Source organism: Populus euphratica, unplaced genomic scaffold, assembly GCF_000495115.2.
Source record: "Populus euphratica unplaced genomic scaffold, PopEup_1.0 scaffold529.1, whole genome shotgun sequence".
NCBI lineage: Eukaryota > Viridiplantae > Streptophyta > Magnoliopsida > Malpighiales > Salicaceae > Populus > Populus euphratica.
Window position 1 is genome coordinate 52499 of NW_011500399.1, and position 14849 is coordinate 67347.

Here is a 14849-nt window from a genome sequence, read left to right on the forward strand (position 1 = left end):
GGGAGGTGTTGAATCGTGAATAAACTAACCTCCTAGGGCACTTGTCTCCAGATTTTGGCATGCTTGAGACACGATCCAGGAGCTGAAACACTCTCCTGCTTGCCCCAGCAGCTTTCATTGCAGTTGTATATAGTCCAGACAAAGAAGATACAGACGAGCCAACTGCAGGCAGAAGGATAGGCAAAAAATGAGTATTTATGAAAAAAGGGAAGCTTTCAAGGAAGCAAACACCTTTCTGAGTAATAATTAAGTGAGATTGAGAAAAATGGAAGCTTGGACGTAGAACATTGGTTTAACATAAAGCATCAGGTGATTTAACCATCACAGGCAGAATGATAATGGATAGTTGCATAAAATTAAGGATTTAGAAAGAATTTATAGCACCATACCAATGTTTTCTACCTAGATTAACACTCAGTTCTCCTCATTCTGTGAAGAATATTGCAAGGCACATATTGTGACAAGTTTCTCTAGCAAGTGGTTTGTGAATTTTGGTCAAACATCAGAATTTAACTTTCTCAAATATTTTCCTTGAAGATTTCAAACATGTTTCTAATTGAAACAAAAATTTGTGGTTGATCTGCGTTAGTATTCAGTGCAGGCAGTTGAACAGTGAAGGGTACCTGTGAGGCTGTAAAGAATGAAGGATGTAAGAGAGCCTGTGGTCATGAAGCCTGTTATCGTCAGGTATGCTCCATAAACTACCACTACAATTACAGATAATGTAGATGCTGCATTTAGTCCTCCAAAAAATAGGCCAACTATCCTCTGTAGTAGAAAAGATTAAAAAAAATACACAGAAGCTCAGAAAAAGTTTCTATCCATGCAGACGGAGAGAGGGAGAGAGAGAGAGAGAGAGAGAGAGAGAGAGAGAGAGAGAGAGAGAGAGAGAGAGAGACTCACTGCTTGTTTGAGTCCTAGCATCAGCGTCTCATCAACTTTTTCTGAATAATGTGAAATTGTGAATTCTTCTTGAGCGAAAGATCTAACTGTTCGAATGGCCCCAAAAGACTCCTAAAAATCAATTTTACTCAGGAAAAGAAAGGGATTTAGAACCTTCCTAACCACACCAAATGCCAAGTTTGTTGTTATTTTCTTTATGATATTCATATTAAATGCTTTAACTGATTCTGAGAATGTGGTTTTGCATAAGAGAGAATAAATAATAGATAGGATAACAACAAGTAAAATAAGCATTTCTCTTTCCTACAAACCTCAGCTATGGAGGCGGCCACAGCAGCTGCACCTTGAGTTGCATGTGAAAGTTCACGAAGATAGCGCCCAAATTTCTTAACTGCAACTGAAATAACTGGCACTATGGCCAAAGCCAACACTAACCAGGAAAAAAGATACAATAAGCAGAATACCACAGTGATAAAACAGCAGAATTATAAACCCTTCGACATAAAGAAATACCTACATGTTAACTTCCATGATGATGAAAACATGAAGAAAACACCAATCAAGGCAGTTGTTAGATTACGGAATGCCTCAGAAAGATTGGTTGTTGCGGCATTTTTTATGATCTGGGTGTCCTCTGACAGTCTGCTGAGAAGTTCCCCCGTTCGAGTGACATCATAGAAGGCTATTTCCTGTTGAGGTAAAACCACGTCAAAAGTAAGGAGTTTCTGAGTGGCTGGATGATAATGAGGAGAATATAAAAAGATAAATCTTGAAAATCAGTATCAGCAAATGATTTCCATAGCTCCGTACTGCATAACCAGCCATCTCTGTGATACTTCAACAAATAATTCATAGTTTTTAAAATATAATAAAAAATTAAGATTACTATAGATCTGTCTATAAGCTTAAGCTCTTTAACTGAGTGGATGTTAACATGGTATCAAAGCCTATTGGTTCAAAAGACCGTGTTCATGCATCAGTGATCATCAACTATAAAAGCATATATAAAAACACTTTTCAACGGACCCACGAAGAGAGGTCACACATCACACATATTTCCCATAAAAGAGGGGACATGCATGGAGTAATACAACATAAAAAATACGGTGTTGCATGAACTAGTGTAATAAAAAATGTTGCAACAGACATTTGTAGTTTTGTGGATTCAATGACTAAGGGACTCACCTGATTGATAAGGTGGCTGAATAAGTCCTTTCTTAAACGAGCTACAACCCTTTCACTAGCTGAGGAAAATAACCATGCCCGAAGTGCAGTGCACAGAGAGCTAAAACAAGTGAAATGGAAAAATATGGTTGGTAAACTCTTTAAGAAATCTAACTCATCTAAAACAGGTATCTGGATGAAGCATTTTTTTATGTTGTGATTAGGTAAAGTACGTGTCTATGATGAATTAAATTAAAGATGTAAAATCACAGTGCTATTTTGTAGAGAGTAAAAGATTCAACATTGTAGAGAGCAATAGCAAATAGAAATTTTGAGTGCAGCCAAAACAAGAAGAGAAGAGGCCAAGATGAACTGGAAAGGAAAATAAAATTGTCACAGGTAACAAACTAGCATGAATTTCTGACGAGATCTATGGTGTTCACTTTTAACTTTTTGCTATATTTAGGGAATCTTAGGCAGTCTTAGCTAACATTTCACTTGAAATTAAATACAAATTAAGCACTAAAAATAATGCTCCGTGTTCAGAATTACTAAAACCAAATGAAACAATCTTGATTGGCACATCAAGGACTTAATGTTGACCGAAGCAGAAACTTCTAGGTAGCAGAAGTGACAAGTTAAATTACATTTATTCATGGAAATTTTAGGCTTTAGCTTCATTTACAAACTTCCAGGCTAAGTTGTCATAAATGCTAGTATTGCAACTAGTATTGCACCTCGCTATGGGAGGAAACTATAAGCTGATCAATGACCTATGGTTCTACACATTTACCACGGATTTGTCATAAATGCTTTTCTAAGGAATAACTTGCTGCATGTCATACAATTTGGAAAATACTAATTTACTTAATAATACATGATTGTAATTCCCAGGATATACACTAACTTGTGTGCCTTTGCTCTTATTTTCTCTGGTAACAATAGCATATGTGCATGGGTTCTTATTTTCTCTTCCAAATGCTGTTGTGATAACTTAGGCATGCAGGGTGGGGGTTTCTCTCTCTCAAGGAGCATTTTGTTGGGCACACAGTTCAGCCTCAATGTCCAAGCATCTCAAAACAACTCTCATCATGTGTCATTAATTAGAGTATAGTATCATTGATTCTTCCAAAAGAACACCTCAGAACCAAGGATCCGCGCTTCAAATTAATGGCCTCATGGCAAACATTGAATAGGAAGCAAACAGGTAGACCAAACTGTTAAGGCTTTAAATCTGAGACAATTACATCTTTAAATTCTGTAGAAAACCTTAGAAACAAACCACGCATCGTAATGTTTAAGAACAGCTGTTGCAATCACCAAATTCTTTATTTTGAAGAAGGGAAGAAGAAAATATTTTTAAGTGGTACATAACAAAGAACAAGCCATTTTCTAGAAGAAAAAAAAAGGAAAGGAAAAGAAAAGAAAAGGAACAAGTCATATAAAATACTAATTTAACTACCAATCAGGGTCGTAATAAGATCATATCAACACAAATCCTATTTCATTGTGGAAGCAAGCAAAACTGCAATGAGGAAACAAATGAAAAGTGGAAACAAATAAATTTATAAAAGGGATAACAAAGCAAATCAAACATAATAAAATGATGTGGAAGTTAAGCTTTGTCGTACCCAACTACAACAATCAACACAATATATAATATGGTGTTCTTGACTGCATCCAGAGCTTCCGATTGCTGTTCAGGAGTCTTTATATCTCTTGACACAATGTCTATGATCATTCCACCATATTTTGGCTGCAACGTAACTTATAATATGTGAAGGCACAAACATCTTAACGGGACAAGAGCCTAGAGACAAGTCAAAGTTCACTTTGAACTAGTGTTTTATTTTAAAATCAAAAGGATAGTTCTCTTTCAACTTCTTAGAGCTTGCAATGTTTTGCTTGTACATGCCACTGCCTTAGACAGGACTGATGCTTAGTCATTAAAGAGTTGAGAATCTTAGCAAAATGAGAAGAAAAGAGCAGGTAGTTAATTGTTTAGAAGATTTGTAAAGCTCAAGATACTGGTACAACTACAAGTTAATTGTTTAGAAGATTTGTAAAGCTACAACTAAACGAACAGAACTAATGGAAGAGAAGTAGATTACGATAAGAAGACTGGATGTGGACGCTATCAACAGTGCAATGGTGCCAACAATCAACTTCCCTGCATCAGGTTTTGCCTGTAAAATAAGAGATTGATAGTAGATTAACACGTATCTTTTCAATTTTTCCCAAGAAATAATCAGAAATAACTGCCACTCACCAGCGCAAAAACTCGAGAAAATCCAACATTTGCGGCCTGAATTTTCCAAATTTTTAACATTAATAAAAACTTCAAGAAGATGGAGAACATAAATGTTCAAGGACATAACATGAAAAACCACAACCTCTGTTCCGCCTCCAAGCTCAAGGTCAGTTGCAGGACCATCAGGTGACTCGCCTTCATTTGATTTCCTCTTTGCCTACATAAAATCAAAGTGAATCAAATGCATCTTTCATGTTAATGTGCCAATATTTAATTTCCAAAGCACTTGGCTAGAACAGAAGACTTCATTTCCAAATCCCATATAAAGCACTTGGCTAGAACAGAAGACTTCAATTCCAAATCCCATTTATCCTTTATCATATCCCACATGAATGATTAATGGAAAAATTTTAGGAATCCATACAAAGACCAAATTATCAAAAAACTCATGATCATGATAAGAACCGACACCACCCTCCTCGATGAAACTGAAAGTTTCAAGACCCAACAAAAAAAAGCAGCCAAGACGAAACAGAACTGTAACATTTCAAATTACACGCATTTCAAAATCCTCAGAAAAAGGAGAAGCTTGATGAATAATTAAAAATAAAAAATAACTGGAAAACCACGCCAAATTAAAAGATTTTAAGAAAGAACCAATATTTTATGTTTTTTCTCGAAGAAAAGAGAGAGAGAAAAGAAGAAAACTTCCCCATGCATGTAGCAAGCAATAAAGGCAATCAAAAACGTAAGAGCGTATGCATATAACAATAGTAAAATCTAGAGTGATTCAAGAAATACCCTGTAGTATAGAAGAAATACAAGGAAAATTAAATTACATCTTTGGAGGTCAAAAGAGAGACTCTTTCACTTCCCGAGGATGAAATGGATCTTGAGGTCCAATCCAGGTACTGTTTCTTGCCCATGAGCAACAACCACCTCCTCAGAATGTATCTCGGAGGAGAAAAGATTATCGTTATAGTTATTGTTGACGTTGCTGCCGCTTGTTATTTATTTAAACTACTAACCACCATTAATTATTGTTTTCGTGGTCGGTAAATGTTTTCGTAAAAATTTATTTGTTTATTTTAATTTTTTTAACATATATTTTTAAGTGGTCTTAATGAATTAATATTGATTTGTTTTTTATCCTCCGACCGTAACGGCTAACCCAAAAAGTCCACGTGCTTTACTTCCATTGCGTGTGTCTATTTTTACCTGTTTTTATTTTTTTATTTGTTTTTCAAGGAAATGCTATTGTGGTCCCCCACCCAAATTTATGCATTCTTAATATAAAAATCCATTGAGATTTAGAATATTTTTGCGAATATAACTAATGGAATATAAAAATCTAATCGTAGGATTTGAATTTAATACCATTTGGTATGATTCATGGAAAGTTACTTTGGGTTTTAAATTATAATTTAAATTTTTTTTATATAAATAATTTATTAAAAAAATAAAATTTTGTGCGACAAAACATGACTTAAATCAATTTTGTTGAAGAAGGGGGTTAGTACAAGTTATGTTTTAGACATATGTTTCAAGATGCTTAGGATTTTCTTTTAATAATATGTCTTCTATACTTTTATTAGCTATTTTTTATTTTTATTTTATTTAGTATTGTGATGATTATAAATTAATTTTTTATTATATAATAAAATAAAATAACTTATTTTTGTGAAGTTTATAACTTGAAATACAAGTTTAATAGGTTAATTAAAAAAAATTATTATGTAATAAAATAAAATAATTTAATTTAATTTGGTGCAGTTTATAACTTTGGATATGAGTTTGATAGGTTAATGAAAACATATCAAATTTATTTTTTTAATTTTTATATAATTTAATTTAAAATTAAAAGTAAATAAAGAATGAGATCATAATTTTTAGATGTAAAGTATTGTACCAAATGTAACGAAAACACCAATTTTTTTATTTTTTTTTGTGTGGTTGATCCATCTAAATATTATATTCTTAAGTTTCAACTTGGTTGAAGCTTGCACGGAAAATAACGCCGTGTGTAGATGATGAAGAATTGGAACCGGAGGCTCTACTGGGGGGCGGGGGAGCTATACGGGTGTCGACCTGGGGATGCACACGCCACATATGGACAAGTATCAAGGGACAGTATATTATGCTCTGTGCACACAGGACAACAATATGTACAAAGGCACACGCAAGGACAGTGCGTACCCTTTTTTATTACACCTCTCTCTCTCTCTCTCTCTGCATTATTGTGATTGGAAACTCCGTATAAATTATATTTTTTAAAATTTTAATTTTTTAAATAATTTTTTTATATTCTTAATTCATTTTATTTTACTGTAGTATTATAAAAATATAATTTCTTTTTAAAAAAATTATTTTAATATATTTTTAAAAAACATTAAATTATCGTCGTTACCATATTTTTTAAACAAGTAGTTTGAGATGGACTAGCTTGGTGGTATGTGCCATTAAGCATTCAAAGGACCCAAACATATAATTTTGCTGTAAATCTATCCTCGTGAACATTTCAAAAAATGCCATGCACTTTCCAATCTCAACCGTTAATTTTGTATGAATCTGTAACCATTGAATTTGCTTAGCCGAAGAAGTTAAGATCATAAATTCTATCATGTCATGGATTTAAATTCCTAGATCTAAAAAAAAAAACACATCAGATTTTGTGTATATTTGTTGTTTGAAAATGGCTTTGAGATTAGATTTGTATTTCAGATAATTAAATGAGCATTTATAAGTGTTTTTGGGTGAATTAAAAATATGATTAAAAAATAAGCCTATTTAGTTTATTTCATTACTTAATTTAATTCAATATTTTAATTTATAAAATGTATCATAAATCTTGTACAAACATTTTAAATTATTTATAAATTTTACTTTAAACTTTTATGAATTTTCAAGGAAAAAAATGCATATAAAAAAACAAATATTTTTTTTTAAATTAGCACAGTAAATTAAAATTTTGGCTGAACAACACAATTTAAAAAAATTATTGAAATAATATAATTTGTATATTTCATGATTTACAATTGTGAACTTTAAGAATACCATATTTAGAAATCACAACATCTATTAAATAGCGACAAGTCATGTAATGTGCCAATCATTTTAAAAATAATCGAATCTTATAAAATACATGTTCTCCCTCTTTGTATATAAAAACCATTGCGTATATTAAACCACACTTTCATATTCAAGAACATATGCATGTATAAATTTAAATTAAACTCAATAATATATGAATTAAAATTAAACTCAACAAGATACTAGGATTATTTATTGACTTTAGTCTCATAACTTAAACATTTATGAATTCTTGGATTCATAGCTTTTATAAACTAAATAATTATACAATTAACGAACCACATAACCATTAAATTAAACAAGTATTATAATTTTCTATAAATTAATATATTTTTTATTACAAACTACTTTAAAATCAGATAAATTATAAGAAAAGAAACATATGAAGGAGGTGAAAGTTGTGATATTATGATGATAAATGTGAATAATAATATGCTAAAGGATGTTTTGTGAATATGTCCTTGAATATGAAAATAAAGAGAACATGCATATTATAAGATGTTGAACTTATTTTCAAAATTCTAAAATTTCTAGAAACTAATGAAATTATTTTGGCTACTTGAATTTTTTAGCCACTCTATGCATTTTTAGCTTTCACAATTCTAAAATGTAATATATATTTTGTGTGTTTGGTATTATAGTAGTTTTTATGGTTATGGTTTCAAAAAAATTATTTTATAAAAAATACTTTTAGTTGAGGTTGGTTTGATATTTATATATGTTTTAGTTAAAACTATGGTTAAAATTAAGATTGAATAAAAAATAGTTTAATATATTTTATTAATAATATTTTTCAAATTGAGATTTCTAAATAATTTCAAAAAATATATATTAATATTGATGATTTTTAATTTAAATATTATAGATTTAACTACTGTTATTATATCATGAAATAAACAATATTTTATATAAAATATTTTTTATTGTTTCATTAAACTATCTACAATTCCATCATGTATGAAATACATCCGACAAACAATTTTCTTGATTTTTTAAGTGTGCAACAATATTAAGTAAAATATTATCAAGAATAAAATCGAGATTGTGATCTCTGTCTAATTTATTATTAGTATCATTGAATAACGTTACACATTAATTTTTTAATAAAATATAATTAAAATTAAAAATTAAAAATTTTATTTTATTTTATTTTACTAGGTCAGATAGGCTGGTAGTTATATTTTAAAATAATATTTTTTTTTATTTTTGATATTAATATATAAAAATTTAATTTTTATTTGAAAAAATAGTAAAATAACGATAATTTAACCATAACCCAAATATAGTATAAACATCATTTATAAAAAAAAAAAAAAAAAAAAGCTCATGGCTTCGCATTGACATATAGAAAAAAGAATCTGTATTATAATAGAGTATCATAAATTACTTTATGTGGGGCAACCCATGGATTTAATTTATCATGACGGGTAGAGCTCACATAAATAAGTGGGAAGCATGTGAAAGCAGTTGTGGCTGCTTTTTCTAACCCTGTTTTTGCAATGAAATAAATAACAAGGACTATGAATAGTAAATACTGTTGTTTTACCAAACATTCAGCTCCTGCGTCTTGCTTCAACCGCAATTACCACCTCGTAAACAGATGGTCTCATCAAGTATGTTGTTTTGTCTCGTACCCCAGTATCAACCAAAGACAGAGATGAAAATTTATGCTATAGTGTTCTGTCTTGTACTATCTCATATTACATTATATGCATTGTCCTGTCATCGAAACCAAATACTATCAAAGTGATGCCATTTATTTTCTTTTGTATGCTATTTAGTGGACGTAGCTTCCATGTGTTTGGTCCCCCAAACATATCCTTTAGGTGACCTAGTTCTAAAAATATGATGGTCTCTCTGAGTAGTTTAACATTGATCTCGTGAATGTTTCACAATTTAACTTAGAGTCTATTCTTTTTTTTTCTTTTTTCTTTTTTCTGTAAAGTGACTTCAATTTCCCTTTTTTTAGGCTAATATACATGTATTCTTATTTGATAAGGATCTTTTCTTATACATGTATCTATATACTCTCCCTCGGGTGTATAATGGAATAATATAGAACTATTCATTAATTTCACTCAATATTTTAAGTTTTTAAATTGGAATAATTATCAAAATAAAACAAGTAAATGAGAAGAAGGATAGAAAAGTTCACAATATGCTATATCCAAGTTCATTCTAAAACTAGAGAAAAATTAGTAAATAGCAATTAAAACATAGGCAAAATCTATTTCATCATTTATAATTTATGATGGAATAGAGAAAAAAATAACAAAAATTCTATCAACAATTCCATATGAAATATGACGAGTCAATATTTTTTTGACAGAATTGTCAAAAGTCATTTAAACATTGATTGGTTAGTTTTTTCTTAGTCGTGGTCATTATCTTTTAAAAGGTAACACTATCATCTTCATCATTCCAAGTAGTTGCCTGCATTGCCTTTTTTTCTTCAAATTTTTCTTTATTTTTTATATTGGTGCAATCATGCTTCACACGATCCAATTTCTTGCATTTATAACAAATGATAACATCTTTATTGATCAGTTTTTGTCTTTCTTATAAATAGTTCAAACAGTTGACTAATTTAATATTTTTATCTATAATCTCCATTTAAATAATCAAATATGATACCAAATAATCCGCATTAGTCTCCGTTCAAATGGCTGACTAAATTCAATACTTGTATTCATACTCTCCATCTAATTAGCTAACTATGATATCAAACAATCCTTCCATTCGTTTTCAATTCCTACTTAATGCATTTATAGTTCTTTCAACATGTAATCCTTTTATTTATTTTTTTAACCATAACATTCATCTTTCCCATTTCAACCACATGACTCATTAATTCGTATTTCAATCTATAATGCATTATTTCATTTTAAACACAAAGTTCATCTCTTTCTCATTCCAAACATATTCACTAAAAAATACAAAAAATATAAGATTTTTAACAAAAATATACTAAAATTTCAAATTCAGTACTCCTAACACACAAGCTCTTTTTCTGAAAGTTTCAACCGCGAACACACCTCGTGACATTGACAAGAGGGATCTTTATCAATAACTAACAACTCATCTCATGAATTTTTTTTACCATGTAGCAATATCATACACACTAAGTATTGCATACTCCCACCTATAGCAAATTGTTTTTTTTTTTCACATAATCAATCAACTTTATGTAAAACTTGCATGCTTAATTTAACTCAATTTCACTTATATGCCAATAATTTAGACAAAATATCAATCCAATTTAATTATCAACTATTAACTTGTTAAATCTTCCCGAATTCCTTGAAACTAGAAATTTAACCAATTATAGTAAAAATCATAATTTTTTCATATTTTCCCCAATTTATTGTTGAACATGTTAAATCTCTGTAACATTATTAACACACACACCCACCTTTAGCTTGATAACTTTAACACATACACCAAATTAAATTCTTTCAGCCATAACAGCCTTCACCTATACACACTCCTAATTGTCATGATGGTTAACCATTTTACGCATTTATAGCTGCCATAGCAGCCCACAATTAATCACACAGCTGCCAAGAAGCCTATATATTTACCTACTTTTGGGCTAGAAAACAGGCCCTACGCATGCATATTTAGAGATATTACAGTAACCTACTTTACACACTTTTAGCTATCAAAACAGCCCCCCACACCCACATAGATTTCCAAACATATTACGCATCACACCAACAATCACTCCTATAAGAGTTCTATTTTACTTACTATCTCTAAGACATTTTCAATTATGCATAAACATTCAATGCTACAAGAAATCAAACCATATATACGTCCCATTCATGTTCACATACCATAAATACATAAAGTTTACATAACCTACCAAAAATCTCCTTCAAACACCCTCCCTCGAGTCTACACACTAACTAACTTTCCATTTCACAAGAATTTGATTAACTTGCCCAAACTCTTACATCCATAATTTCCTTAAACCACATGAAATAAAGAAATTTATATAACTTACTAGAATCCCCACTTCTCTTGAATTTACTAAGACTTTTTCATCAAAATAACACAAAATCGCAAGAAATTTTCAATATTTCTCAACTTACTCGCAAGACTCTTTCCCCCAAATAGTGGCTTCTTTATTTTATTTTTTATTTGTTCTCTTTTGTCCAAAATTACTACCACCTAGCGAAAATTCAAAATATTTAAACTCGGGAGTCTCCACATATTCTATCCTATCAAATTTAATTAAATTTATTTTAGTATTTCAAATTACCAATTTTAGAAATTTCAACTCGCACTATACCTAAGTTAATCATATAGATAATAATAAGTTTTCATGGTTGGAATACCCCTTTATCAATATCTAAAAGATTTTGGGTTCATATATCTATGTAATTTTTTTTGGGTTTACTCAGGTAAAAAAATGATAAAGATTTTATTTTTATGTTTGTAAATAATTTTTTTAAATGATATATTTTATATTAATAATACAATTATATAAAAAAATTATTTTTTAAAGAGATAGTTCAACTTCATAGAATTTCTAGAAGCATTATTTCTGGTGGCCACGTTAAATTTCTTGATTATTTTGGAAGGTTATGTGAGAGTTCAGCAGCAATAAATGTGAAATTCCTAGAATCAGTTTGGAGAATAAACATTTTGCACCCAAGATTCCATGGAATATATATGGCTTGGAGTTCAGCAGCTATATTAGTTATGTAATTCATAAAAGCCAAGACAACCATGTACCCATATCCCATTTTCATAACGAAAATAATTAATAAACGAGATGCATGAAATCATTCTGAGGAGCGGTAAGTTGAGTTTGATCTTTTTCCTTTACCCTTCGTAGGGAAACTTACAGTAAGTTGGGATTATTTATCCAACAATGAGGTTTCAAATGATTTCTTAGTTTCAGGGGTGGCCAGGGTCCCTGCAATGGTTTGTCTGTGATTATCTCTTCTCTATGAAAATAATTTCTTTCTATCCGTGTATTGAGTTTTCAACCACAAATAACGCAATTTAAAGTTCAACGCAGAATTTAATCAACCATGAGTATTATTGCTTCAACTCGAATCCCACTCGATTCGACAGATAATATTAACAGTAGTAAGAAGGGAATTTAACAAACAGACTAGAAAAGGCCACATATTAGAGATAGATCTCGATTACTTATGGGGGCAGTCGCGCTTGTACGGCGGGCACCGATCATCCTTATTTTGGGCTACGCAGTATCGTTCACCTTTGCCGCAATCAAACACTGGCTTACCACTATCTAGGCTCCCAAGGGCGCCGGCATTCGTAGAGGGAACGAGAATCCTGTTAATTTCAGAATCCATCATGAACTCCCAATCCATGTTGGAATCAGCCATGGAGGAGTACAAGAGGACGTCACCGTCCATTTTCGGAAGTAAAATGCTAGCACCGCAACTTATGGTGTTGAGCATCATCATCAACAATAACGACGATGTTAGAGCTGACAAGGAAAGACTCTTCATAGTACCTCTCTTGTGTTTCGCTAGCTCTTTTAATGCTGCCTAGCTAATCTAAGATAAAAGAGGGCAGCTAGCTCTGTATATAAGGGATAGGGTGGCAGTGATGGTGATGTTGAGGTAGATAAGATGAGGAACGTGGCAACGATGGATTGGTTAAGTCATATTTTCCAATATATGAAATTAATTGACATCACAAGAGATCCCTTTCATGCGCGATGAATTGAGTGGACCAACAGCCCTATTCTTGGATGGCTGTCGGTGGCATGATATTATGTGGATGCTTAGAAAAATCAACTGGACCGCTATCCAAGGTGGCCGACAACTTTTGCCATGGTACTGTACTGTAATTTCGAAACTACAACAGCCATTAATATATTAATAGTATTATTTGTTTTGACGTTTCATAATAACTTTAAAAAAAAATTAATACTTTTTTATTTTAGATTAATATTTTTAAATTATTTTGATATTTTGATATTATAAATAATTTTTAAAATATAAAAAATATTATTTTAATTTTTTTTAAATATAAAATATTTTAAAAAAATATAAAAATACTCTCAAACACCTTCGTATATCTGACATACAACACTAAACTTTTTCTAATACTAAAAAGAAAATATTTTGAAGATAATAATTAAACATAACTTGAGTTAAATTTACTAAAATATAATTAAAGATATAACATCAAAACAAGTCATAAAAAAATAAAAATAAAAAGAAATTGTAAAATTTAACGCCTGATAATCTAATGTTAAAGGTAAAAATCAAAAAATAATTTTTAAAAAGCATAACTCTGAAAAAGAAATTTTTAGTTAACTCAAGTTAAGTTGACGCAACCATTACTCGTGATATGAGATCAAATAAAAAAAAGAATTTCAAAAGAAGAACTTGGTAAAAAAAAACCAAATTTTATTTAAAAAACTTGAGTTAATCTGATTTAACTTTACTAACCTACTCTCAAAATAACTAAATAGAAAGAAAAGTGAAAAAATGACAAAGCTTAAGGGCAAATCATTTAATGGAAAATGATGAAACTAACAAAAAAAAAATCATAAAAATTAAGAGAAAAAAATCTAGATGAACTCAGGCTAATTCAATTAACCCACCAATTGCGACATAAGATCGAGATAAGAAAAAATAGACTTTTAAAAGAAGGACTTAACAAAAAAAAATTAAAGTTAAATAAAAAAGCATTAACAAAAAAATTAAAGTAAAATAAAAAAATATTGAAAAAGAAAATGCAAGTTGACTTGAGGTAGCTTGACGAACCCACCTCTGAAATAAACAAAATATAAAGAAAAGAAAAGAAAAACAACAAAGCGTGAGGGCAAATAATTTAATGCTAAATGATAGAATTGAAAGAAACAAAATATAAGCTATAAAAAATCAAGAAAAAAATAAGTCAACTCGGGTTAACTCGATCAATCCGTCACTCACTATATGAGATCGAGATTAAAAAAAAAAAGACTTTTAAAAGAATTACTGAACAAAAAAAAATTGAAGTTAAATAAAAAATATAGATTAAGAAAATGCAAGTTAATTCGGGCTAACTTAACAAACACATATTTGGGATAACCTAATACAAAGATAAAAGAAAAATCACAACTCAAGAGTTAATAATTTAATATTAAATGATGAAATTATAAAATAAATTGAGAAAAAAAATCCGAGTCAATTATGGTTAACTTGATGAATTTATTATCGGGAAATAAGATCGGGATTACTTAATACAAAAAAAAAGTGGAATAAACAATGAAGTCAAGGATTCAGTAACCAAAGCTAAATGATGAATTAAAAAAAATTAATTAAAGGATTGCCTTGTTGGAAGACAACCATGAAAAAATGACAAAGAAAAATGTTAAATTATAAACCAATTTAAAACCCAAACAATACAAACTAAATATAATATACAAACAAAATGAAAGAAAATAATTTGGAGTTAAATTGAAAAA

At 30.2% G+C, this 14849-nt stretch overlaps 1 protein-coding gene and 1 long non-coding RNA gene across 2 annotated transcripts in view; one reads left to right on the top strand and one right to left on the bottom strand.

Moving 5' to 3' along the window:
• The window catches only part of LOC105114412 (ABC transporter B family member 27-like), an 8228-nt gene extending 2886 nt beyond the window's left edge, over nt 1–5342 (bottom strand). Inside the window, exons 1-11 of the mRNA XM_011010948.1 lie at nt 5158–5342; nt 4461–4535; nt 4337–4372; nt 4179–4253; nt 3699–3823; nt 2089–2188; nt 1421–1592; nt 1215–1333; nt 904–1014; nt 624–768; nt 30–162 (exon numbers count right to left, since the gene is read on the bottom strand). Coding sequence (XP_011009250.1) covers nt 30–162; nt 624–768; nt 904–1014; nt 1215–1333; nt 1421–1592; nt 2089–2188; nt 3699–3823; nt 4179–4253; nt 4337–4372; nt 4461–4535; nt 5158–5244 — 1178 coding nt within the window. The 5' untranslated portion in view covers nt 5245–5342. The remainder of the gene's footprint in view (nt 1–29; nt 163–623; nt 769–903; nt 1015–1214; nt 1334–1420; nt 1593–2088; nt 2189–3698; nt 3824–4178; nt 4254–4336; nt 4373–4460; nt 4536–5157) is intronic.
• LOC105114411 (uncharacterized) lies at nt 444–13141 on the top strand. The gene is made up of 3 exons (XR_840127.1): nt 444–457; nt 1938–1941; nt 12543–13141. It is a non-coding gene; the product is annotated as an uncharacterized LOC105114411 (long non-coding RNA).
• Nucleotides 13142–14849: the final 1708 nt, after the last annotated feature.